This window comes from Hyla sarda, chromosome 7 (genome assembly GCF_029499605.1).
Source record: "Hyla sarda isolate aHylSar1 chromosome 7, aHylSar1.hap1, whole genome shotgun sequence".
Classification (NCBI taxonomy): Eukaryota; Metazoa; Chordata; class Amphibia; order Anura; family Hylidae; genus Hyla; species Hyla sarda.
Window position 1 is genome coordinate 105781774 of NC_079195.1, and position 27789 is coordinate 105809562.

The 27789-nt window shown below is 44.6% G+C and overlaps 1 protein-coding gene across 2 annotated transcripts; it reads right to left on the reverse strand.

The window, feature by feature from the left end:
- Window positions 1-877: 877 nt before the first annotated feature.
- KIFBP (kinesin family binding protein) lies at window positions 878-27570 on the reverse strand. 2 transcript variants are annotated; one of them, XM_056530312.1, is made up of 7 exons: window positions 26976-27570; window positions 19927-20025; window positions 14425-14504; window positions 14162-14345; window positions 10227-10320; window positions 6989-7101; window positions 878-2899 (listed from the first exon to the last, which is right to left on the reverse strand). In XM_056530312.1, exons 1-7 carry the CDS (start codon window positions 27354-27356, stop codon window positions 2021-2023), a joined length of 1830 nt encoding a protein of 609 aa, XP_056386287.1. In that variant the 5' UTR covers window positions 27357-27570; the 3' UTR covers window positions 878-2020. The 2 variants fall into 2 exon arrangements, with proteins under 2 accessions (XP_056386287.1, XP_056386286.1); XM_056530311.1 differs by having other exon boundaries at window positions 879-2899; window positions 6989-7104; window positions 26976-27568.
- Window positions 27571-27789: the final 219 nt, after the last annotated feature.

Genomic DNA, 27789 nt, shown 5'->3' on the forward strand with positions numbered 1-27789 from the left:
AGGGGGGAATGTATCAACTTTATTGATGTTTACTAATTGAAACCAGATATTAATATTTTTTGTTCTGATTGTAGATTTTTATAACTATTTTCTGTGCATGATTATTGGGATGTCTACTTGCTTGAGATGCTAACAGAATTCAGACATATGCTTTACAGTAATAACATGGACCATAGGAAACCACAGTCTGGAGCTGATCCCATTTGATTTTATTAGTAGAGTTTGGGGATCATGGAAGTTCTGAACATCACCTATTGTGAATAGTGGATTCTGTGTTATCTATATATTAGTATTACATTTCACTGTAATCCTGCCTGTGATAACGTGACTTCAGAGACAGATTTTTTTTTCTACATAATATATAAACAAAAAAATTCTCTCTCACACAGAACTTGATCTAAAGCTTTGGGAAAATTCACCATACATGCATTGTGGAAGTGTACCCAGGAGCTTGCTCCATGCATAGCAGGTACTATGAAAACTAAAACTAAAATAAAATTCCCACATGTAAAAATAATTTTAAGAAGAAAAAAAAGAAAAAAAAATCTACATAAAAAAATTAATAATAAATATATATATATATATATATATATATATATATATATATGTATATACACACATATATATATATATAGATGTCCAAAAAAATGCAGCACTACTATACCACAGTAGACGGGTGCCAGCTCCTCAGGCTCGATCACAGCCAATTGATAACTTCAAGAAATGGTGCGGCACTCCAAATATCCAAAAAATAACTTATTTATTCCACATGTCAAACAGTGCTGTTTGACATGTGGAATAAATAAGTTATTTTTTGGATATTTGGAGTGCCGCACCATTTTTTGAAGTTATATATATACATATATATATATATATATATATATATATATATATATATATATATATATATATATATATACACTTGGTACTAGGGCTGGGCGGTATGACCAAATGTGTGTATCACGGCATTTTTGTAACTTTTGGCGGTTACTTTTGTATCTTTGTAACTTTCCACGGTATATAACGGTATTTCCTCCTCCTCCTGCGGCCGGTGATAGGCTGACTGCTTTCCTATGTTCCCGTCCCCAAGAAGCAGGTTAGGCCTGTACCGGACCAACGGGAGGCGAGTTAAAGTTTATTTTGTTTATTTTTTGCAGCCCGGGCATAGGGATACCACACAGTATAGAGCAGTGGTCTTCAACCTGCGGACCTCCAGATGTTGCATAACAACAACTCCCAGCATGCCCGGACAGCCGTTGGCTGTCCGGGCATGCTGAGAGTTGTAGTTTTGCAACATCTGGAGGTCCGCAGGTTGAAGACCACTGGTATAGAGTGTCAGCACCGCCGGCTGCAACAAACAGGAGGAAGAGGAGGGCAGTGCTTGCGGGTGATATGTGAGTATTTACCCCTATTGGGACAGCGCAGCTCTGGGCTGATAATTTGGGGGGGGGGGGGGGCAGAACAGCGCTCGGGGGTCACATATTATTAGTTCCCCGACATCGGGGCCAAACCGTTATTGCGGTATGGGTTAAAATTCATATCGTGCAGCACAAAAATTTCGGTATTTGGTATGAACCGGTATACCGCCCAGCCCTACTTGGTACCACAATTTGAGTGTTCTATGCAGCCTCTATCCCTGTACAGAGTGGGGGAGGAGGGGAGCTGTGTTGCTTTTAACAGTAATCCTCCTTGACATGATTGAGTGCTGAGAAGTGATCTCTACAAGAAGTATCAGCATATTATAAGGCTTAGTGGCCACAGTAAAGACTGCAAGATTTCTGGATTTTTTCTCCCCTCTGGGGACATGAACATTTTTTTTTGTTTTCTTTAATTAAAGAAAAGAAAAATCTTAAATAAGTTTCACATAAAAACTTGATTATATAATTTGTCATTTTCTGATTACACATTTCCTCTTTCCTTTTACATATTATTTGCTTCTTAAATACACTATTTTTATTGTTACATTTGTAGAGTATTCGGATCAATAAATAGACCTGTAAATCTAATTGCACAGTACACCTTAGGAAAAAGAGGATAATTGTATCCTTAACCTTTCCATTCGTGCAGGGAGGAGAGCCACCATTTCCTTGGAGAGTTCTAACTCTGTCTCCACCGATTTAATGGCCTCTTCGTAGTTTGCACAGTAATCTACAAGAAATTTGTAATAGGTAAGAGATATCTGTATGTTTTCTAATTGTTTCTTTCCATCAGCGGTAATAAGCTTTCCATAAAGACGTGCAATATGGAACTTGGCTACCAATGCAGGGCGAAGAACGTCATCCTCCAATTTTTCGGGGAACTTCTTATCCGGACTTCTTAAGGAATCCAGAAACATCTCGTAATACTTGATTGCTGACTGTGCCAGGCTGTTGATTTTCTTGATTATGTGGGAGTCCATCTCGTCCAGTTTATTTCCTATAGCAACCTTCAAATCCATCATCTCATAATAGGTGTCCGCCATCTCAAACTGAAGCTGTCGACAAACCAGAAGATAGTACTGAGGGTTTAACTCTTTACATAATGGTTCCAGCATATCTACTCTGCGCTTGTGCATTTTACATCGCCGTTCATAGTCTTCCTCAAAAAAAGCCAGAACCTTAAACAGAGCACTGTGGTCCTGGATCACTTCTATGTGGTCGGTGACATGTCCATCCAGCTGAAAGTATTCTTTGGCCTCATTAATATAATTCTGCCCCACAAGGAATATCTCCCTGGCTTCCTTAAAGTCTAGAGGGAGTGACCAGTCAACTTTTTCTTCCACGGCTAAAATGGAATCATATACGTCACTTAATCCAAACAAGACTGCCTTCTTCCAACCCTTTTCCTTCTCATCTTCCTGCTTTTTACGTTCAGCTTTAAGTTCTTCCTGAAGGTCAACATCAAGTTCACCTATATTGTCCTAAGATGGAAAAACAGAAAAATGAAGACAAGCAAATACTTACAAAATGAAAAATAAACACTGATCAGCTGTACCATTAAAACCACCCTCGTAACATTGTGAAGATCCCCTTCGTGTCATCCAAATTGCCATGACTAGTTCAGCCCTAGACTACACAAGACCTCTGATGGAGTCCTGTGGCATCTGACATCAAGACATTACCAGATCTTTTAAATTGGCACTGTTAGAATCAAAAACTTTTTATATGTTGGTATGTACATCCTGGATAAAAATAACCTAATATACTTCATACATTTTTACTCATTTTTATTTTTTTTGATAGAAATCATGGCTTATAAAAGATCACTAAGGGTCACCATATGATCCAAAACATGATCCTATCTGCCTATCTGTCCCAGCTAAGGCTTCTTTCACACTATGAGCATTCATCTGTTATTAAATGTCCGTTTTCTGTGTGAAAAAGATGTATAATAACGGGTGCTAACGGATGAATAAATATTCACCCGTGAAGACCCGTTATAACACCCTTCATATATGGCCCACCTCTGCCTACAGATTCCCACAGCCGGGACTACTACTACTCCCATCATGGAACAGACTTGTTTCCATGATGGCAGTAGTAATTCCCTGGCTGCGGGAGTCTGCAGACAGCTGGGGAGGCTACATTAGTGTTTGGACTACTACCCCCATCATGGACCAGAGTCTGTTCCATGATGGGGGTTGTAGTACAGGGGCTGGGGGATTGATCGCACCAGGTTTCACTTCTGAGACTCTATGTGATCAGAAGTTATTAAGCAGGGGAGCGGGCGGCAAGCTCCGCAATCCTGTGATGTATCAGTGTGTATTAACTTTCATTTTAAAATCCCCCGCGGGAGCCCTGAATGGCCGGTACTGAGGAGCCAATCAGGGCTCCCGGCGGAAGATTTAAAAATGAACATTGTAGTGGGAGGGGGGGGGGGGGGGGTGCCATATCTATATTAAAAACGCTGTGGGGGGCAAGATATACAGCGCTGCAGGGGGGGGTGACATTTAGCCTATATATCTAGCCCCCCAGCGCATTTATAATAGGCTCTCCCCCCCGCAGCGCATTATTAAATATATATCCCCCGCCAGCGCATTAATAAATATATATCCCCGGCCGGCGCATGTATAATGTACCCCCCCCCGCAGCACATGTATAATGTGCTCTTGCAGGCTGCCATCTATATACTTATGCCGGCGCTGTGCTATGTATGAAAAGCATTCTAGCAGCAGCATCGGCCGGCCAATGCTGCTGAAATAAATACTTTTCATTCACGAAGCGCTGTGGGGGGCAGATAACGCTATATGTCTGCACCCCCCAGCGCTTCTGTATACATTTGCCAGCGCTGCACTATGAATGAAAAGTATTTCTATTAGCAGCACATAGTGCCAGCAGCCATCAAATGTATATAGAAGCACTGGGGGTGCAGACATATAGCGTTATCTGCCTCCCACATCGCTTCTATATACACTGCGCTATGAATGAAAAGTATTTCTATGAGCAGCATCGGCCGACCAATGCTGCTGCTAGAATGCTTTTCATTCATTGCACAGCATGGTATATGTATATAGATAGCAGCCTGCGAGAGTACATTATACATGCACCGGCGGGGATATATATTTATTAATGTGCCGGCGGGGGGTATATATTTATAAAAAGCACTGGCGGGGGTCATATTATAAATGTGCTGGGGGGCTAGATATATAGGCTATATGTCTGCCCCCTCCCCCCTGCAGCGCTATATATCTTGCCCCCCCCCCTGCAGCACTATATATCTTGCCCCCACATATAGATATGGCCCCTGCTACTCACAATTTTCATTTGGCTCCTCAGTACCGGCCAGGGCTCCCGCGGGAGATTTAAAAATGAAAGTTAAAACACACTGATACATCACAGGGTTGTGGACCATGCCGCCCGCTCCCCTGCTTAATAACTTCTGATCACATCAGGTCTCAGAAGTGAAACCCGGTGCGATCAATCCCTCAGCCCCTGTACTAAAACCCCCATCATGGAACAGACTTTGTTTCATGATGGGGTAGTAGTTAGGGATCGACCGATATCGTTTTTTTTAGGGCCGATACCGATAATCGGTGCAGGTTAGGGCTGATAGCCGATAACTTATACCGATATTCCGGTATAAGTTATCGTCTATTTAACCCCCTGCGACACCGCTGCAGATCATTGATTTAAAGCGGGCGCTTTAAATCAATGATCTGCAGTGGCTTTTGCGGGGCCATAGGCCGCCGCCGCCACCCGCTTCTCTCCCCCTACCTGTCAGGGTGGTCCGGGCCATCCTTCCTTCCTGTAATGTCCGGGGGCGTTCCAGGTGAAGAGTGAACCGGTCCGGGCTGTCCTTCTCCGGCGGTCCTCTTCTCCACTCCGGGTAGGCTCCGGCCTAGTACGCTGCATAGACGCCGCTGCGCAGTGACGCCCGTGCGCAGTGACGCCCGTGACGTCACGGCGTAGCGACGTCTATGCAGTGTACTAGGCCGGAGCCTGCCCGGAGTGGAGAAGATGACCGCCCGAGAAGAAGGACAGCCCGGACCGGTTCACTCTTCACCCGGAACGCCCCCGGACACTACAGGAAGGAAGGATGGATGGCTCGGACCAACCCCATTACGGGTAAGTTTAATTTTTTTATTGACTCGGAGGGTGGGGGAGGGGCCCGACCGGTATAGCGGTATGGGCAAAAATCCATACCGGTATACCGCCCAGCACTACGGTGGGGGGTGCGACGCGGTGCGGTGGGTCGGGGGTGCGGCGGGTTTGGGGGGGTGCGGCGGGTCGGGGGGTGGCGGTCGCGGTGCGGTGGGGGCGGGGCATTATCGGCTTATCGGCAAGATAATTGCCGATACCGATAATGCCCAAAATGGTGATTATCAGCCGATAATATCGGCCATACCGATAATCGGTCGATCCCTAGTAGTAGTACAAACACTAATGTAGCCTCCCCAGCTGTCTGCAGACTCCCGCAGCCAGGGAATTTCTACTCCCATCATGGAAACAAGTCTGTTCCATGATGGGAGTAGTAGTAGTCCCTCAGCACTGCAGGAGTCTGCTGATGTCATCTCTTGTGAGCATGCTCAGAAGTAATAACGGATATTATAAACCAGGTGCAAACAGATGACATAAAGGCTCATCCGTTTGCCATAAACTTCAATGTTAAAAATAACGTCCGTTAATTTACCCGTTTCTTGTGACGGATGTGCATGTGCCGTTTTTTCTTCAGTCACAAATAACGTCCATTATTCATGAAGGGCTATAACGGATAATAAAAAAATCTCATAGACTTGAATGGGATTTTGTAACGGACATTTAACATCCGTTATTAAGGCTTTTCTAACAGATGTTTATAACAGATCTTTTAACGGATGAATTTTATAGTGTGAAAGGTACACTGAGATCAAGCGGGGCTCCGTGCACCGAGGACAAGCGGGGCTCCGTGCACCGAGGACAAGCGGGGCTCCGTGCACCGAGGACAAGCGGGGCTCCGTGCACCGAGGACAAGCGGGGCTCCGTGCACCGAGGACAAGCGGGGCTCCGTGCACCGAGGACAAGCGGGGCTCCGTGCACCGAGGACAAGCGGGGCTCCGTGCACCGAGGACAAGCGGGGCTCCGTGCACCGAGGACAAGCGGGGCTCCGTGCACCGAGGACAAGCGGGGCTCCGTGCACCGAGGACAAGCGGGGCTCCGTGCACCGAGGACAAGCGGGGCTCCGTGCACCGAGGACAAGCGGGGCTCCGTGCACCGAGGACAAGCGGGGCCAAGCTCCCGGCTCATACACCAGGATGATTGACAAACCAGGGGCCTGCACAGAGCCCTGCTTGTCCTGCCCTCACTTCCTGTATTTGGTCTCCTCACAGAGACACACAGGCAATAGCTGCAGGGTCAACTTTGTTTCACCCAATAATATACACAATTTTTTAAACTATTGTATATTATAAATAAATATACATATAATGGTGTTATCTACATTATATAAAAAGTTTACAGCTACAGTTTAAATTAGAGAATTCAGAGATACGATGTTGCAAAAAAATAAAAATAAAAAAAATAAAGAAAATTACCTCTAGCTTTTTACGTGCATCCGCCAATAAATTGAGACAATATTTCACCCAGCACCTGGCTATTTCTGCCTTCTTTTGTCTGAGACCATCTAGGCGTTCCTGTTCTGCTTCATCTGCTTTAAACGAATATGAAGAAATCTGAGTATCTTTCTTCCCCCAACAATTTTTTTTATTTTTTTGCATCAAACTGATCAGAATAAATAATCAATACTTATTAGGTACAAGACAGTGTAGAGGTAATTTTATAAGGGGCATATGCTTATCGATCATTGTATAAAGGCATCTTAGAAACTTTTGGTGCTGTCTACAGGTCTTTATATAAGGGTTGCACTGAAAGGGAAACCAAAAATTTAGGCTGTGCTTGGCCAAAAACTGAAAGCGATAATGCATTGCCCACTTTTTTTTTATATAGTTTTTGTAAAATTGAATCAGAATTTTTTTGTTAAATTTGTGTATTTAATCTGAAGTTAAAGTAGTAATCTGAAATGAAAAACTCCATGCTAATAATAATAATATAGCACCAACACATTCTGTAGTGCCGCAGACATAATCACTCACGTATGTCCACAGTGTGTGAACCAGGGTTTCTGCTGTATGATGTTACTAAGCCTCAGTTTACACTGGTATCACAGGTTCCATTTTTACAGAATTCATGGGTATAGGGTAATCTGTTGTGTAACTCGAAACAGGACCCATTTGTTTAGCAGGAAGAACAGCCGAGCACAGTATTCTGCCCTAATAGGCTACATGAAATAGAGCCATGATGCCAGTGTGAACAGATCCTGAGATACCGCATTGATCACCCATAGACACAGACAGCTCCTTGATGTCCTCATACTGCTGTGTTGAGAGGCGGTTGTAAAAGCTCAGCTCTGCTTGTTCCTGCACAGTGTCAGGCCTCAACCATGACAGGGCACAATTCCCTAGCTGCTAGCGGTCATTACACGGTGCCAGGAGGAGCTCCATCGCCTCACTGAGTAAGACAGGGCAGACATCAAGGTTGCTTCTCCCCGCCTGTGTGTGGCCATGTCACTTCTGTCAGTGACCTGTAGCCTCAGCATCAGTCATTGGCGGACACAAAGATGTACAAGCTGCGCAACTACACCGTCTAGTCCAGGTAATCTCCCCAGTTTACTGTTCCTAGACACAGCGCCGCCATATTGTGCTTTCCCAGCTGGGTTTGTAGGAGGGGCTTAAACATTTCCTCTCTGATTGGTGTTCACCTCAGTGACATTATCGGTAAACACCCCTCTTACTCCTGTTGCCATAACATCTTGGGCTGCGGGTATAAGGGTCATGTGATTGAATGACATCATGACTGTGGCCATTGTAAGAGTGTTTACAAAAAGACTACTAGCGGCCTGTGACTGTGTGCCGTGAGGAGAACTGCTGCCCTCCGCCTGTATACTCACCGGCACCGGTCATACACTAGGAGGCAAACAAGCCATGGGTAGTATCAAGTATCAAGCCACACCCACCAACATTATCGAAAAGGTTGAAGAGTTTCTGTCTGCCCAAATTTCGGTGCATCCCTACTTTAGAGATTATGTGTATATATATATATATATATATATATATATATATATATATATATATATATATATATGCTATATAAAACGGATTCCATCCAAAATGGAGTGGCTGCTGAAAATATAGGCCCAGATTTATCAAACTGTGAGAGAGAAAAAGTGGTGGGATTTTCCACAGCAACCAATCACAGTTCAGCTAAAGAGCTGAGGTAAAGTGAAACCTGAGCTGTGATTGGTCGCTGTGGGAAAGTCCCTCCACTTTTTCTCTCACACAGTTAGAGAAATCTAGGCCATAATGTTTAAGGTCACCATTAGAGATGAGCAAACTTACAGTAAATTTGATTCGTCACGAACTTCTCGGCTCGGCAGTTGATGACTTTTCCTGCATAAATTAGTTCAGCTTTCAGGTGCTCCGATGGGCTGGAAAAGGTGAATACAGTCCTAGGAGACTCTTTCCTAGGACTGTATCCACCTTTTCCAGCCCACGGGAGCACCTGAAGGCTGAACTAATTTACGCAGGATAAGTCATCAACTGCCGAGCCGAGAAGTTCGTGACGAATCTAATTTACTGTAAGTTCGCTCATCTCTCGTCACCATAATGTTTTAAAGAAGAAAAAAAATTATTCACCCAGGAACAACAAGGGAAACTTGCAACTGGAAGAGTCTGAGGTAACTGCAATGGGCTTGGTCTATTGTGCCTGTTAGCTATTGCATTGTCTACAGTTCTTGATACAGTGATCCCTCAACTTACGATGGCCTCAACATACAATAGTTTCAACATACAGTGGTCTTTTCTGGACCATTGTAAGTTGAAGCCAGACTCAACATACAATGCTACGGACAGCCCAGATCTGTGAAACGTGTCAATGTCTGGAAGAACTGACCAATCAGAATGGGCAATTTACTGGTAAAACCCCTGTATTACTGAAGTGTATGCACTGACTGATGTCTGGTAGCGCCCCCTACAGTACAGGGAGGTACAACATGTTCTATACACTTTACCTGTTCCAGGGTTAGCTGCTTCTTTGGACACCAGGTGAGGGCGGCTCCATGTTATTTTTTTAGGGCATTTCGTTTACTGTACAGGAGCCGGAATAAGCTCCTGTCCTCTGCATAGACCAGGGTTTCCCAAGCAGGGAGCCCCCAGCTGTTGCAAAACTACAACTCCCAGCATGCCCGGACAGCCTTTGGCTGTCCGGGCATGCTGGGAGTTGTAGTTTTGCAACAGCTGGAGGCTCCCTGCTTGGGAAACACTGACAGACAGTGATTTACAGCTCCCAGCAGCTCTTTCTTACTTTTATATGTACGGATTTGCTTTATCTGTATTAGTTATCTACTTATTTTTCTTTAATCCTCACTTTTTTCAATTTTTGGATGACATTTTATGTGGCTTCAGAACCAATTACCAGGTATCCATAGAGTTATGGTCTCAACATACGATGGTTTCAACATACAATGGTCGTCCCAGAACCAATTAATATTGTAACTTGAGGGACCACTGTATTCGTTTTTCACGTACAGTAAGTAGCGGTTTATTACTATAGAAGACAATATTGCTGCCATAGCTTAATGTTTTTATGAGCGAAAGCAGATAAACCACAACAAACTAGACCAGAAATTCACTATAAGCAACAAACTAAATGCAAAGATGAGTTAGGGAGAGGGAAAGAGGGCACAATATCAATATATTGCATACAAGTTTGACATACTTTCTTTTACTGCTCCAGAGGAAGGGATTTGCCCAGCTTTGGCGAAAATGACGTTGGCCGCAGCGAGGCAGTGCCTAGCCTCCATGTAACATTGCTATAGAAAAAGAAGAAGAGGAAATTCAATAATAAAACTACATTAATTATAGTAATCTTAAATAAACAACCTGGAAAATACTAGAGAACCTAATAGAGTAGATCCATTTATGCAAAACAAAATCTTACTTTTTAGGTTCTTTCTCTTGCCCCTACAAGCATTATTGTAGGTATATTTTCAAGGGCAGGAAAGGCCTATAGCCAAAGGGGATTTAAAGCTCCCTTAAAGGGGAACTCTGCTGCTCAGTGTTTGGAACAAACTGTTTCGAACGCTGGAGCCAGGAGCTTGTGACATCATAGCCCCGCCCCCTCATAATATCAAGCCCCGCACCCTCAATGCAAGTCTATGGGAGGGGGCGTGCCAGCCGTCACGCCCCCTCCCATAGACTTGCATCGAGGGAGCAGGGCGTGATGTCATGAGGGGGCGGAGCTATGACAACACGAGCTCCCGAGGCCGGTTCCAGCGTTCGGAACAGTTTGTTCCAAACGCTGAGCAGCTGCGTACCCCTTTAAGTAGGTCCAACAAAAAGTATTACACCGCAGGTAGAAACAATGAGCACACTTTGTACAGTAAGGTCTCAAAATTTGTGGATACAGTCTGTATAGAAAAAGCATTTCTTTGTAATTCTTTCCTATCAGTTATGATTGGAGAATATATAAATAGGGTGGCTTTGGCAGATGGTACTGTGATCATGTAGGAGCACCAATACCTTTCTTAGCTAGAACTAGAATAGTGTAGTAGCACTGATTCCTTTCTCAGATAATACTGTGATTGTGTAGTAGCACTGATTCCTTTCTCAGATAATACTGTGATTGTGTAGTAGCACTGATTTCTTTCTCAGATAATACTGTGATTGTGTAGTAGCACTGATTCCTTTCTCAGATAATACTGTGATTGTGTAGTAGCACTGATTCCTTTCTCAGATAATACTGTGATTGTGTAGTAGCACTGATTCCTTTCTCAGATAATACTGTGATTGTGTAGAAGCACTGATTCCTTTCTCAGATAATAATGTGATTGTGTAGTAGCACTGATTCCTTTCTCAGATAATACTGTGATTGTGTAGTAGCACTGATTCCTTTCTCAGATAATACTGTGATTGTGTAGTAGCACTGATTCCTTTCTCAGATAATACTGTGATTGTGTAGTAGCACTGATTCCTTTCTCAGATAATACTGTGATTGTGTAGTAGCACTGATTCCTTTCTCAGATAATACTGTGATTGTATAGTAGCACTGATTCCTTTCTCAGATAATACTGTGATTGTGTAGTAGCACTGATTCCTTTCTCAGATAATACTGTGATTGTGTAGTAGCACTGATTCCTTTCTCAGATAATACTGTGATTGTGTAGTAGCACTGATTCCTTTCTCAGATAATACTGTGATTGTGTAGTAGCACTGATTCCTTTCTCAGATAATACTGTGATTGTGTAGTAGCACTGATTCCTTTCTCAGATAATACTGTGATTGTGTAGTAGCACTGATTCCTTTCTCAGATAATACTGTGATTGTGTAGTAGCACTGATTCCTTTCTCAGATAATACTGTGATTGTGTAGTAGCACTGATTCCTTTCTCAGATAATACTGTGATTGTGTAGTAGCACGGATTCCTTTCTCAGATAATACTGTGATTGTGTAGTAGCACTGATTCCTTTCTCAGATAATACTGTGATTGTGTAGTAGCACTGATTCCTTTCTCAGATAATACTGTGATTGTGTAGTAGCACTGATTCCTTTCTCAGATAATACTGTGATTGTGTAGTAGCACTGATTCCTTTCTCAGATAATACTGTGATTGTGTAGTAGCACTGATTCCTTTCTCAGATAATACTGTGATTGTGTAGAAGCACTGATTCCTTTCTCAGATAATAATGTGATTGTGTAGTAGCACTGATTCCTTTCTCAGATAATACTGTGATTGTGTAGTAGCACTGATTCCTTTCTCAGATAATACTGTGATTGTGTAGTAGCACTGATTCCTTTCTCAGATAATACTGTGATTGTGTAGTAGCACTGATTCCTTTCTCAGATAATACTGTGATTGTGTAGTAGCACTGATTCCTTTCTCAGATAATACTGTGATTGTATAGTAGCACTGATTCCTTTCTCAGATAATACTGTGATTGTGTAGTAGCACTGATTCCTTTCTCAGATAATACTGTGATTGTGTAGTAGCACTGATTCCTTTCTCAGATAATACTGTGATTGTGTAGTAGCACTGATTCCTTTCTCAGATAATACTGTGATTGTGTAGTAGCACTGATTCCTTTCTCAGATAATACTGTGATTGTGTAGTAGCACTGATTCCTTTCTCAGATAATACTGTGATTGTGTAGTAGCACTGATTCCTTTCTCAGATAATACTGTGATTGTGTAGTAGCACTGATTCCTTTCTCAGATAATACTGTGATTGTGTAGTAGCACTGATTCCTTTCTCAGATAATACTGTGATTGTGTAGTAGCACGGATTCCTTTCTCAGATAATACTGTGATTGTGTAGTAGCACTGATTCCTTTCTCAGATAATACTGTGATTGTGTAGTAGCACTGATTCCTTTCTCAGATAATACTGTGATTGTGTAGTAGCACTGATTCCTTTCTCAGATAATACTGTGATTGTGTAGTAGCACTGATTCCTTTCTCAGATAATACTGTGATTGTGTAGTAGCACTGATTCCTTTCTCAGATAATACTGTGATACTGTAGCAGCACAGACTCCTTTCTAAGATAACACTGGGATAGGCTGCATTCACATCTCGTTTTTGCAATACGGTTGCCGTATCTGGTTTCATTGAAAAAAACGCATCGAAACGTATTGCAAACCGTATATATAGACATTTCATTGTAAACCGCATGCCAACCGTAGCATCAGGTTGTGTACGTTTTGCATCATTTACGGGTTTATACGTTTTTTAATGGTACACCAAACCGTAGTCTACTACGGTTTTGTGTCCTGGTCAAAAACCGTATCCAACCTGTATACGGTTATTTTAAAATGGAGTTCTATGGTAACCGTATTTAACTGTATGTGCGTACGGTTACATCCGGTTTGCACAATACGGTTTTTCATTTATTTTATTGATAAATTCAATGAAAAGAACTTTATTTAAAATGTTGACAAACATAAAACCGTATCCCCTTTTTTTTAAAGGAAAACGTCTTAAAACGTATTCAAACGGACATCCGTTTTTACACCGTATATGGTTTAAAAACGTGAGGAGGCATATACGGTTGCATACGTTTCGGTCCGGTTTGGAGACATACGTTTTTTGGACAGAAACGGGATACGGCAACCGTATTGCAAAAAACGAGATGTGAATGCAGCCATAGTGTAGTAGCACTGATAACTTTGCACGCAGTACTTGGATAGTGTCGTAGCATTATTAGCTTTCTTAGATAGTACTGGTATAATGTAATAGCACTGATACCTTTCTCAGATAGTACTGGACAAAACTCAGTCCGGAGATCCCCAGGGCAGCCTGTGCCGACAAGCAGACGATGCTAGGACCGTGCAGACTAAATTGTTGTCCCCATTCGGTGGGCCTGCTCAGACATGCATTGCTTTCTATGGGGACAGCAATGCCATCCGCGCTGTCCTAGCATCGTCTGCTTGTCGGCACAGGCTGCCCTGGGGATCTCGGGCCAGAATTCTGTCCAGAGATTCCATCTTGTGAACCCGGCCTGATATTGTAGCAGTACTGATACGTTTCTCAGATAGTACTGTGATACCTTTGTCAGATAGCAGTGGGACAGTGTAGTAGCACCGATACATTTCTAAGAAAGTAATGTGATATTCTAACTTTTCCCAGTAAACAGTGTGATAGTAAAGCAGCATGAATACCTTTCCCAGATAGTACTGTGACAATGTAGCTGCATTTATTGCCCACTCCACTGGGTTATAGCCGTCATATTCCAGTTGCCTCTGTAGAGTGGTATGACAGTACTGGGCCGCCCTTTCATCCTGCTTCAGGTGTTTGTAAACTTGTGCCAGATAATAGAGTGTATGGGTATAAATCCTCTCAAACCTGCAAAAGCAATGTGGGAGTTTTATTCCACATCCATTATAAGAAAATTCTGATGAAAATAAAGGATGCTGTAAACCACCTCTTTGCTCTCTCCTGCTCTGTGAGTCTTTGCTCCTCAGGTGTAAAATGTTCATCAGGATCAAGCGGAGGCTTCCCAATCTGTAAGGAGACAAATTAGAAAAATGTCTGGGCTGTATCGCTTGTCGAAAAAAGTTTCTGGACATTTTGCACCTCTGGTAGCCAGGTCAATATTCACACTTTTTTCTTAATCCATATTTACTATAATTTTTTTCCTAAATCAGAAAAAGTTTTTAAAATTCCATTTTGACACAACGCTGCATGAAGGCATTTGTGTGTATAAAGAATAATGTCATAAAAAAAACAATTAAAAAAATGGTAATTGTGGCTCAAAGTGTGGCCCAAGCAGAAAGTTGTATGCACCATATACAAAAGTGAAACATCTGTGGTACCTCAGAGGGGCGCACAGAACCCTCACAACGTGATTGCGGGGTTTTGTGTACTAAATAAAGGAAGAGGGTTCCCCTTACCTGCCTCCTGCCACCGATTCACTGATGTAGCCTGGATTAGCCAGACTATATCAGTGGATAGCCGATCACACTGTATATGGCAGGCCATGCACCCGCCTTAGGGAGCACAGGCTACACAGCCGAGGAGGGTGGAAAAATGAAGAACCTTTTTCCGCCCCCTCTTGTGCCATTGCGCCGCCGCCCACCGGGCTGGGGGAGATCAGCCAGCCTATACACCATCTATTTTAAAGGGGAAGTAGCCCATATGCTATCTAATATTGAAGGGTGGAAGCAGCCTAATACTGAGGAGGCTTTTGTCTACATAATATGGAGGGAGCTTTCCTACTTATGTATTTCAAATGGGGTGAGAGCTATCTACCTACTTAAAGGACATCTGTAGTGTAATATAACTTATAGGGGATAAGTTATAGATCGCGAAGGTCTGAGCGCTGGGTCCCCCTGTGATCTCCTGGATGGGGCCAACACACCCCCTCCATGTACCCCAAAGCCGTGGCTTTCTGCTGGGGATGACACTGCAATTCCTGCAGACCCTATCCAGGAGATCGCATGGGGCCCCAGTGCTAAGACCACCGCGATCTTTAACTTATCCCCTATCCAAAGGATAGTAAATACCGTGGGAAAAAAAAAATTGGAGGCAATTAAATCCCACAAAGAAACCTACACTCCACTCATTATCGTTATTCAGGGCCATTATCGTTATTCTGTAGGTCCATATGGTTACAACAATACCCAAATTATATAGGTTTTATTTTGTTTTACTTTTTTTTATTTTTTTTATTATAACTATTTATATAAAAATTTGTATGTTTAAAATGGTCCTCTTCTGACCCCTATAACTTTTTTTATTTTTCCGTATATGGTGAGGTGTGGGGCTCATTTTCTGTGCCACGATCTGTAGTTTTTATCAAACCATTTTTGTTTTGATGGGACTTTTTGATCACTTTTCATTAATTTTTTAGGGTATACAAAGTGACCAAAAATACACAATTCTGGACTTAGGTATTTTTTTTCTACATGTACGCCATTGACAGTGCAGTTTAATTAACATTATATTTTTATAGTTTAGACATTTCCGCACACGGCAATACCACATATTTATTTTTGTTTACATTTTTTTTTTATGGGAAAAGGGGGTGATTCAAGCTTTTATTAGGGAAAGGGTTAAATCACATTTATTAACTATGGGGGCAATTTTTCAAGGGATTTAGAGGGATTTATCAAAACCTGAGCAAAGTAAAAGTTGTTCCATTGCCCATAGCAACCAACCAGATTGCTTCTTTCATTTTTTGAAAAGGCCTCTGAAAAACAAAAGAAGCAAAAGAAGATCTGATTAGTTGCTATGGACAACTGAACAACTTTTCCTTTTCACCAGTTTTGATAAATCGCCCCCTTAGAGCTCTTTTTTTGCTTACAAAAGTCACACAAATAGTCACATGTGCGCCTAAGCAAATTTTTGTGGGTACGAATAATGTTGCAAATAGCCGCACCTAAGCAACTTTCAGTTTTCAGTGGTCGGGAATTTATGAAGTGCGAATGTCGCACGTAAGCAAAAAAAAAAAAAAAGTAATCGACTTGAGGCTTGTGTGGGGGCGGGGCGCCAACAATCGAGGTTCGCTTGTGTAGGCAGAAATCCTTGCACTGGCCCTGTGTATAATGCTTTGGATAGGGGATAAGATGTCTAGCAAAGGAGTACCACTTTAATCATTCCTAACAATCAGACCGCTGGGGTAAGGAGGAATAGAAAGTCTAGATGACTTCCCTCCAGAAAGGAGTAGCCTGTGGACAATGTCACATAGCATGTATGAAAGTCCCCCCCTCCACAGTGCACCTGAAACACATATAAGTGTTAGAAAATCCTATCCATTTAAAGGGGGTACTCCGCTGCTCAGCGCTTGGAACAAACTGTTCCGGACGCTGGAGCCGGGAGCTTGTGACGTCCTAGCCCCGCCCCCTCATGACATCATGCCCCACCCCCTCAATGCAAGTCTATGGGAGGCGGCGTGATGTCATGAGCAGCAGAGTACCCCTTTAAGTTTCACAGGAGTGGTAGAGACGTAGGATAAAGGGAGACTGGATCAGAAGATCTCTAGCACTAACCACCGTTAGTGTAATACATATTTTCCTCCTTCTTCCACTGATCCAAGATATGCGTAGGCACGTCAGTTTCCCACTTCAAAAAAGCTGCAGCAAATGGGCTAGGCCCTACAGACTGTAAAAGAGCATAGGCTTGAGGGAGTGGCTTTGAGAGGTCCATAGTGCCCAAGAGCAGCTCTACTTCAGAAAATGTTTTCACCTCAAAAGGTACCAAATTGGTACCCCTTAATGACGCAGCGATTTTTCATTTTTTGGGGTTTTAATTTTTTCCTCCATCTTTTAAAATCTATAACTCTTCAAATTTTTCATCTATAGGGCTTGTTGTACTTTGTCACGATTCCAAAGCGGTCAGTAGCGGCACTGTTATCACTCTATTTAGCAGCTAACACACCTATGGATCGTGGATCTACACTAGGTGATCAAGATGACGACCAGCATCCATGAGTAACTATAACAGTGAAGATAAAAAGATATCCTGCACTCACCGCAGTAATAAGGGTCACACGGCTCCTTTCTTGGGCTTCCAGCGGATGGGGCTGATAGAGCTGGCGTGGGGCGCTCAGAGGCCCCCACACCAGCTCTGTCAGCCCCATCAGCTGGGGACTTAGGCGACTAACACTGATCAATGCTGTGTTATGCCCCCTCCCATAGACATGAATGGAGTGGGCGCAACTTGACGTCACAAGGGGGGCGTGGCGTTAGATCACGTCTCCAGTCCCAAAAACTTCAGGGAGACCTTTGGATAGGGGATAAAATGTCTAAAGCCGGAATACCCCTGTAAGGTGATCGGGGCCGTGTGATTGCCCCGCGGTGGTCCCGATCACCCCTAGCAACCAGCTGGCAACATTCAGTTGCCGGTTTTAGGTCCCGCAATCAGTTTTGATTGTGGGATCTAAAGGGTTAAAGGGGTATTCCAGGCCAAAACTTTTTTTTATATATCAACTGGCTCCGGAAAGTTAAACAGATTTGTAAATTACTTAAATAAAAAATCTTAATCCTTCCAATAGTTATTAGCTTCTGAAGTTGAGTTGTTGTTTTCTGTCTAACTGCTCTCTGATGACACACGTCCCGGGAGCTGTGCAGTTCCTATGGGGATTTTCTCCCATCATGCACAGCTCCCGGGACGTGACATCATCATTGAGCAGTTAGACAGAAAACTTCAGAAGCTAATAACTATTGGAAGGATTAAGATTTTTTAATAGAAGTAATTTACAAATCTGATTAACTTTCCGAAGCCAGTTTATATATATATATATATATATATATATATATATATATATATATATATATATAAGGTTTTGCCTGGAATACCCCTTTAATAGGCTTGCAGCGGTGATCGCCGCTGGCTGTTTATTCCAGCCGGGGGCGTGCGGTACAGAGCTCTGTAGCTGCTCCCCCCTTCCCAGGACGTACCCATACGCCCTGGGGAGGGAAGGGTTTAACCGTGTGCCTCAATTGGCGATATAGAAATAAAGAAATTTGGATTGCATATTGTCAAACGACAAAAATGTGCGATCCTTATCGAACAAGTGCTTAACAAGGGCTCATGGGAGAGACAGCGGAATTTGGGCAACACTTAGACACCAAGAGGCAAACTCCAGCCGCTGTCTTAATAGGACCATGGGGAGTGGAAGAAGTGGAAAAACCTACAGAGTGTAGTAATGAGACTCTTGTAAGAAGCAACGAGGGCCCCGCCAGGCCAGTGGACACATTGGAGAGATGGAGAACTATCCACCAGGCCGTATAAACCAGCTAGGCTCCAAGGAAACAGTTACACAACCATGAGAACTTGGCGCCTGCATAAGAGCCAGACTGAATGGAGGAGATTTGCCCTGCCAGTAAAGGAACTTCAGCACTCCTACGCTTGAAGAAACGTTTAGGGGGTATAACAGGCAATAAATGGAATATAGGAATTTAGGGAGATAAATCTTCTTAAAGGGGTTCTCCCGTGGTTACACATCTTTTCCCCTATCCAAAGGATCATGCACGCGGCACCCTGTTTGTAATCAGTCCCTGGAGCGTGTTCGCTCCGGGACTGATCACAGGCGACCACCGGGCCGCAGGCGTGTGACGTCACGCCTCCGCCCCTGTGTGACGTCACGTCCGCCCCTCAATGCAAGCCTACGGGAGGGGGTGTGACAGCTATAACGCCCCCTCCCGTAGGCTTGCATTGAGGGGTGGTCGCCGGTAATCAGACCCGGAGCGAACATGCTCCGGGACTGATTACAAACGGGGTGCCGCGTGCATGATCCCGGGGGTCCCCAGCGGCGGGACTCCCGCGATCAGGCATCTTATCCCCTATCCTTTGGATAGGGGATAAGATGTGTAAGCACCGGAGAACCCCTTTAACGACGCAGGACGTCCTGCGCCGGCTCCCTTTATGTGAAGCTTCATACCCGGTGGGTCCCGGTTGCTATCAGCAACCAGGACCCGCGGCTAAGACCGGACATCGCCGATCGGGCTGATGTCCGGAATGAACCCTTTAGATGCCGCGATCAAAGTTGATCGTGGTGTCTAAAGCGGGAGATCGTGGTGTCTAAAGCGGGACTGCTGTGGAGAAATCGCGGCGTCCCGAACAGGTGAGAGAACAGCGGGAGGCTTCTTATCTTGCTTCTCGCCGTCCGATCGTCGCTCTGCTTCTCCATGCCCGAGATCCAGGCTGGAGCAGCAGAGCACCGATAACACTGATGAATGCTACGCTATGACATATCATTGACCAGTGTATGCAATCTAAGAATTGCATGTAATATGGGGACGAAAATAAAAGTGTAAAAAAAAGTTTAAAAAAATAAATAAACATTCATAAATGTGATTTAACCCCTTCAGTAATAAAAGTTTGAATCACCCCCCATTTCCCATAAAAAATTTTTTTTTTAACAAAAAGAAACATATGTGGTATCGTTAAAAAAGGTTATAAATAATACCAAGCTATTACTTACCATTTTCATATACTGGCAGTACAAGGACTCAGCAGACTCCAAATAAGTCTGAGCTATGATTATCTCTCCTCTGTCAGCCCAAAGGATCCCAAGATTATTCTATAAAAAATAAAAGAAAAAAAATGTGAAGATAATCATACAACAAACTCCATGCATTGTGCGCCAGTTGGATACTTTATGGGGTTCTTGCTTTTTACAGTCCCTTAGGGTTCATTCACATTACAGATTCTGTCTGGAGTGGGAAATAGCAAAACAAGCCAGTGCTTGGGCCGCTTGGAAATGTTCTGTCTCCATAGACAGCAATGCATTTATGAGTGGACTACGCCAAAAGAACGAGCATGTTCATTTTTCGGCAATGTTCCGCAGAATTCAGCAGAATTCTATTGAGAACAGTGGAAGACTGCTGCACTGCAAGTGGAATTTCAATTGGAAAATCTGTAGTGTGAATGGGCCTTTATGGGCAGAAGTCCCCCCAAATGAAGCTAAAATCAGTAAGGAAACCCAATAGCAAGTTAATATTTCTCCTGCAGCACCACCACAAGGGAAATGAAACATTACAAGATGCTCATTCATTTTACAGGGGTTTTCCGGGATTATGGTCTATCCTTAATAACTGATTGGTGGGGGTTCTACTCCTGGCACCCCTTCCTTTCTGCTGTTTGCCTGAGCTGTGGCATCCACAATACACAGTAAAAAGAACCGGAAGCAGATGGCTCCAAATATTGGGCAGTGGTTGTGCTGGGTGACTGCAGCCCAAGTGAATGGGACCCCCACTAATAAGATATTGATGGCAGATCCTGAAGATAGGTGATGAATTAAAATGTCCCAAAACCCTTTTAACACAAGGACAATCTAGGTGCCACTCTTGGTAGGCAGTCTCTGCTCCATTCAATTGATGGGAAGTCCTTAAGAAGGACACAACATGACCTAACAGGGTCATCAAAAATATGTTTAGTAAAGCAGTCCACCCCTTTAATCATACCACATATAATGTAAATAATAAAAAGGTCACATGACATGTACTACTATAGTAATAGTGGGAGGAGTTTTCAGGTTGATAAGTGACCTATCCTTTAAAGTTGATCTTTTAATAGACAGGTTCCCATTAAATAGAAGGCATCTACATGATCGCTGTAAAGTCACGTAATGTTCTGCAGTCCAGAAGGATATGAGATGTAGAACCATCACAGGCCAGTCCATCAGCCCATCTTCTCGGTCATCATTGCTGAATCACTCATGATGCTAATGGAAGAAAATCTGCTGACAGAATGGACGCCGCGCAATTCTCATTATCATGCTGGTCAATTCTTGCTAATGCTTTAACCCCTTAAGGACACAGGGTTTTTCCGTTTTTGCATTTTCATTTTTTCCTCATCACCTTCTAAAAATCATAATGCTTTCAATGTTGCACATATAATTCCATATTATGGCTTATTTTTTGCGCCACCAATTCTACTTTGCAGCGACATTAGCCATTTTACCAAAGATCCACGGAGTCTGACTGGGAGAGCATGGTAAGTGTGCTTTTACATCCTGTTCACACTGGTGTGGTGCTGTGCGGCGTCCGTTGCTGCCGTGGCGCAGTGTCTGTGGGGAGGTGCGACCAAAGGACTGGTTTGAGTGGCATTGGGGCCGCTCTGCCGGTGGGTCGTTCCCCCTGTGGGCATTGGTGTCGCGGCGGTGGTGGTCACCGCCCAGTGCTACACCATTTTATGCTAGGGACGTTAGGGACCCACTCTAATTAGGTGGCCTTGATGTGGCGAGTGGGCTTGTACTTTTTGATCAAAATGTATACTAACAACCTGTTAGTTTTTGAATTTATGCTGAGAAGTAATTAGATCAAATTACAATATGTAGATGTGCACCAAGTCTGTTTCTTCTACCTGAATTCACATAATTCCATATCATGGCTTATTTTTTGCGCCACCAATTCTACTTTGCAGTGACATTAGTCATTTTACCAAAAATCCACAGATTCATTGTGCGACAAAATTGAAGAAAAAATGTAATTTTGTAATTTTGGGGGCTTCCGTTTCTACGCAGTGCATATTTCGGTAAAAATGACACCTTATCTTTATTCTGTAGGTCCATACGGTTAAAATGATACCCTGCTTGTATAGGATGGATATTGTCATACTTCGGAAAAAAATCATAACTTCATGCAGGAAAATTTATACGTTAAAAATTCTCATCTTCTAACCCTTATAACTTTTTTATTTTTCCGCATATGAGGACTAATTTTTTGCGCCGTGTTCTGAAGTTTTTATCGGTACCATTTTTTGTATTGATCTGACTTTTTGATCGCTTTTTATTCATGATATGATTTTATTCATTTTCATGATATAAAAAATGACCCAAAATACGCTATTTTGGACTTTGGAATTGACCATGCGGTTTAATTAACGATATATTTTTATAGTTTGGACATTTCCGAACACGGCGATACCACATGTTTATTTTTATTTACACAGTTTTATTTTTTTATGGGAAAAGGTGGGGGGGGGGGGGGGTGATTCAAACTTATTAGGGAAGGGGGTTAAATGATCTGTGTTAACTTTTTTTTTTCCACTTTTTTTTTGCAGTGTTATAGCTCCCATAGGGACCTATAACACTGCACACACTGATCTCTTATGCTGATCACTGCAAAGTCATAGCTTTGCATGGATCAGCGAGATAGGGGCTCGATTGCTCAAGCCTATAGCTCATGCTTGGAGTAATGAAATGCCGATCGTACGAGACGGAGCAAGGTAAGGGTGTCTCCGCTCGTGTCCTAGCTGATCGGGACATGGCCATTTTATCGCGATAGTCCCGATCAGCCCGACTGAGCTGCCGGGAAGCATTTACTTTCATTTTTAGACACGGCGATCAACTTTGATCGTGCGTCTAAAGGGTTAATAGCACACGGCACAACGATTGGTGCCGCACGCTATTAGCCCAGGGTCCCGGCTATCAATAGCAGCCGGAATCGACCCGGCGTGATGCAGGGTCACTGTGTGACCCCGTTTTAAACATCGGGACCGGGCAAGGGGCGTACAGGTACGCCCTTCGTCCTGAAGGAGTTAAATATATTTAGCCAGTACAATATAAATAACAGCAGCCTGCACATTTTTCCATTTAAAGGGGTATTCCAGGTTTATACATCCAAAGGATAGGGGATAAGATGTATGATCGCAGAGGTCCCACCGCTGGGGACCCCCGTGATCTCGGTGCAGCCCTTGGCATTATGTGCCGGGTACTGCTTCCGAGAGGGGGGATGGGACATCACGGCCACGCCCCCTAGTAATGTCACGCCCCCTCCATTCATGACTATGAATGTCCCATAGACATGAATGGAGGGGGTGTGGTGTGTCGTGGGCTGCAGAGAGATCGCGGGGGTCCCCAGCGGTGGGACCCCTGCAATCATACATCTTATCCCCTATCCTTTGAATGTATAAACCCTATTGCATGTTACTGGTAGAGACTCTATAAAGGCATGGAGAAGATCTCCAACAATACAATAACAGAGTATCTATTCCATTCTGCAGCCTGTACAATCCCCAGGCTTCTACACCAGGGCCTTGGAGAGTAGTCCTTTCCCAGCGGATGTTGGGTAGATGGTGATTTGTTCCTTCACAGCCCGTAGAGAAGGACATGAAGCTCAATAATAAGCAGCACTTGGGCTTCTATTTCTCAGTTCTCGTTCATAGGGGCAGATTTTGTCAATATGATGTAACGTAAACCTTGTGCTAAGGAACTGTGGAACAGCTGCCCATAGCAACCAGATTCATTTTTCATAAGGTTCAGTTTTTTGGGCCATTAAAAAAAAAAAAGCTGGCACCTGATTGGCTTATCTGGGCAACTGATCCACTGTTCTGCACAAGACTTGATAAGTCTCCCCCGATATGGATAATTTATGTCAGATTGGAGATTTATCAAAACCTGTGGAGAGGAAAAGTTGACCAGTTGCCCATAGCAACCAATCAGATCGCTTCTTTCATTCTTCAGAGGTCTTTTCAAAAATGAAAGAAGCGATCTTATTGGTTGCTATGGGCAACTGGTCAACTTTTCCTCCGGACGGATTTTGATAAATCTCCCCCTATGAGTCTATTAGGGCATGAGGTGGGCAAGGGCTGGGGGCCACCTTGTACCATGGCTGTCCACTTCACTCCTGTAGGTGTAAGGATATAATCACATAGATTTGTTGCATGTAAATCTGTTCCATGTATGTGAAAGGTATTCTCTAAACTGTGGTCTCCAACCTGTGGACCTCCAGATGTTGCAAAACTACAACTCCCAGCATGCCCGGACAGCCGTTGGCTGTCCGGGCATGCTGGGAGTTGTAGTTTTGCAACATCTGGAGGTCCGCACGTTGAAGACCACTGCTCTATACCATCATTTCTGCAAATCCCTTTAAGGTGAAAGGGACAGTAGAAGAATGTTCTGCAACAAATCTGCCATGGGTGAATATACTGTAGGGGTACGTTCACACGTACAGGATCTGCTGCATATTTTCTGCAGCTGATTTTGCTATCCATTGAAGTCAAAAGGTAGCAAAATCTGCAGAAAATATGTTGTATACTATGCTGCAACAGATGCTGTATATACTATGAAGGTGCCCATGTATTTTTATTAACTGTCATGTTCATTAACCAATGTTCAGCAGAGAATCCCTCTCACCTCCCATACATGTGAATGTTTGGCATGACTAAATGTTCATGTGCTGGGGAAGGTCTGGCACCGGCTTATCCCTCCCAGAATGGGGCACAGAGTCTGAAGGAGGAGAAGGACAAAGATTTGATGCGCAGGATTTGTAACTGCAGATTAGAAGTCTGAAATCTGCGTATGTGTGAACGTACCCTAAAAGGTGATACAGCACCTAGTCAGGAGCACAGGGGGCACTAGATACCTCTCTGACACCCTCTGGAGCACTATACATACATTGGGGGAGATTTATCAAAACCTGTCCAGAGGAAAAGTTGTTGAGTTGCCCATAACAACCAATCCAGTGCTGGGCGGTATACGGGTTCATACCGAATACCGAAATTTTTTTCCTGCACGATATGAATTTTGGCCATACCGCAACACCGGTTGGGCCCCTCCCCCCCTCGAATGAGTGAATTATACGCTGCAGCGCGCTGTCCCCACATATGTGACCTGCGAGCGCTGTTCTGCTTTTCTTCCGCCCCCCAATGAATTATTAGCTGCGCTGTCCCCACATCATGTCACCCGCAAGCGCTCCTCTGCTCATCCTCATATGAGTTGCGGGCCATGGGCGCTAGAAATCTGTACTGTACTACAAATAAAGTTGCCCGGGCTGCAAAAATAAACAAAATAAACTTTTTTAACTCACCTTCCAACTTTCCCCGTTACCCGCCTCACGGTCCCTCCACTGCGGTCCTGGGGATGGGAACGTCACAGAGCCGTCAGCCTATCACCGGCCGCAGCGATGTCCAGCCTCGGCCGCTGATAGGCTGAGCCCACTGTCATGTAAGGAGCACGCAAGCTTCATACATGACAGTGGGCTCAGCCTATCACCAGCCGCAGCGATGTCCAGCCTCGGCCGCTGATAGGCTGAGCCCACTGTCATGTAAGGAGCAGGCCAGCTTCATACATGACAGTGGGCTCAGCCTATCACCAGCCGCAGCGATGTCCCGCCTCGGCCGCTGATAGGCTGAACTCACTGTCATGTAAGGAGCACGCAAGCTTCATACATGACAGTGGGCTCAGCCTATCACCAGCCGCAGCGATGTCCCGCCCCGGCCGATGATAGGCTGGCGGTTCTGTGACTTTCCCGTCCCAAGGAAACAGCAAGGGGACTGCAGCGCAGGACAGTGAACACGGTACCAGAGCCTGGGAAACGATATTTGTAGTACAGTACAGATTTCTGGCACCGGCGGCCCACAATTCATAGGAGGATGAGCAGAGGAGCACTTGCGGTGACATGATGTGGGGACAGCGCAGCTGATAATTCATTAGGGGGGGGGGGGTGTTGGAAGAGGAGTGGTGCCCAGGACACATTGGGGGGGGACGGGACAGGGGGGCTGTACCATTTAATACTGTGAAACCGCCATCACATTCAAAAATACCGTGATACACATTTTTACTAATACCGCCCAGCTCTAAACCAACCAGATCGCTTCTTTCATTTTTCAGAGGCCTTTTCAAAAATTTAAGAAGTGATCTGATTGGTTGCTATGGGCAACTGAGCAACTTTTCCTCTGGACAGGTTTTGATAAATCTCCCCCATTGTTCTTTGCTGGGTTCACACACAGGTCTCGTGGTCCGGTATACCTGCCTTCCGGCTTGTGGGCACCGACTCATAAAGCGCTGAATGTGTTTTTTCGGATCTGACAAAACCACAGCGGATGGGACCTATGCTGAATGGTCCGTAGGTCCTGGATTGTGCCCCTGGGTTGGGGCATGGGGTGAGACATCGGAGGGGATGGGTCCAGTTTGCTGTATTGGATGTTCTCACCAGAATGGCTCTAGATCACTGAACATATACAGATTAGGGATCGACTGATATATTTTTTAGGGCCGATACTGATAATCTGCGACCCTTCAGGCCGATAGCTTATACCGATATTCCGGTTATTGCTTTTGCGTGGCCAGAGACCGCCGCCTCCGCCCGCTTCTCTCCCTTTGCCTGTCCTGGGGTCCTCCCTAGTCCAACCACCACCGCATAATTACCTGTTCCCGGGCAACTTCTGGCACCGGCGGCATCCTGAGCTGTCACTGTACGCACTGATGGTGACGTTGCATTGAGTACGTCACTCGTCATTGCACTGCGCAGCGAAGGACGCTGCAGGAGCCAGAAGTAGCGCGGACCCCGGGAACAGGTAATTATAAAACCGGGGATGGGGGAGGCAATGGGGCGGTGGTGGTGGTCTCTGGCCGGGGCATTATTGGCATATCGGCAAGGTAATTGCCGATACCGATAGTGTCCAAAATCGTGAATATCGGTCGATCCCCAATACAGATACCGGGCTATGACCCCACGTGACCATCATCCGGGTGTTATTCTATCATGGACAATGTGGGGTGATCCATTCAGGTATCAGCACACTCACCTGCGCCTGGATGTAGGTGGAGACGCAGTCATGTGACAGCCGGTACCGCTCCAGTAACCGCACCCCCTTCACCAGGTGCTCCTCTCCCGCGGACATCTCCTCCGTCTCCGTGTGATTCACCCCCAGTCGGAATTCAATGACAGCCAGCCGTGCAGCCAGCAGCCGCCCCTCATCCCCATCGTCCTCCTGGGAGCCAGCCTGCCCCTCGCCGCTCTCCTCCTCGGCTCCCGGGCCCAGCAGCGCCCTCACCTCCCGCAGTAACTCCCGGGCACGGTACTTGGAGCGATACGGCTCAGTCTCCGGATCCGTCTTGGATTCGATGTCGGAGGCGGTGACCGCCCGCTGGTAGGCATCACACGCCAGCTGCAAGCTGTTCGCCATCTTACCACTCACAAGCCGTCCGCGGAATACGGCAGGGAGGCGGCTTTGCGACAGTAGAGAATGTAGACCGTTGATGTCCTATCTCGATTCTGTGAATAGCAACAGGCGTAGACGGGGAGCGTTCTCTACAGCGCTACAACCTCAGTAGTGTGCCCCCTACCGGTGGTCAGATCCCTGTGCTCTGCGCTGTCCTGCTAAACATTAGGGAGCTGCATACATGAAGGATTCTCCATATGTTAATCCCTTTAATAGGTTATACCAAGATTAAACGTATTCTATACCAGTGGTCATGAAGCTGTGGACCTCCAGATGTTGCAAAACTACAATTTCCAGCATGCTGGGAATTGTAGTTTTGCAACACCACGAGGTCCCCAGTTAGGCTGCTTTCCCACTGTGAAAAGTACACGTTATATAACGCCCGTTATAAAACAGC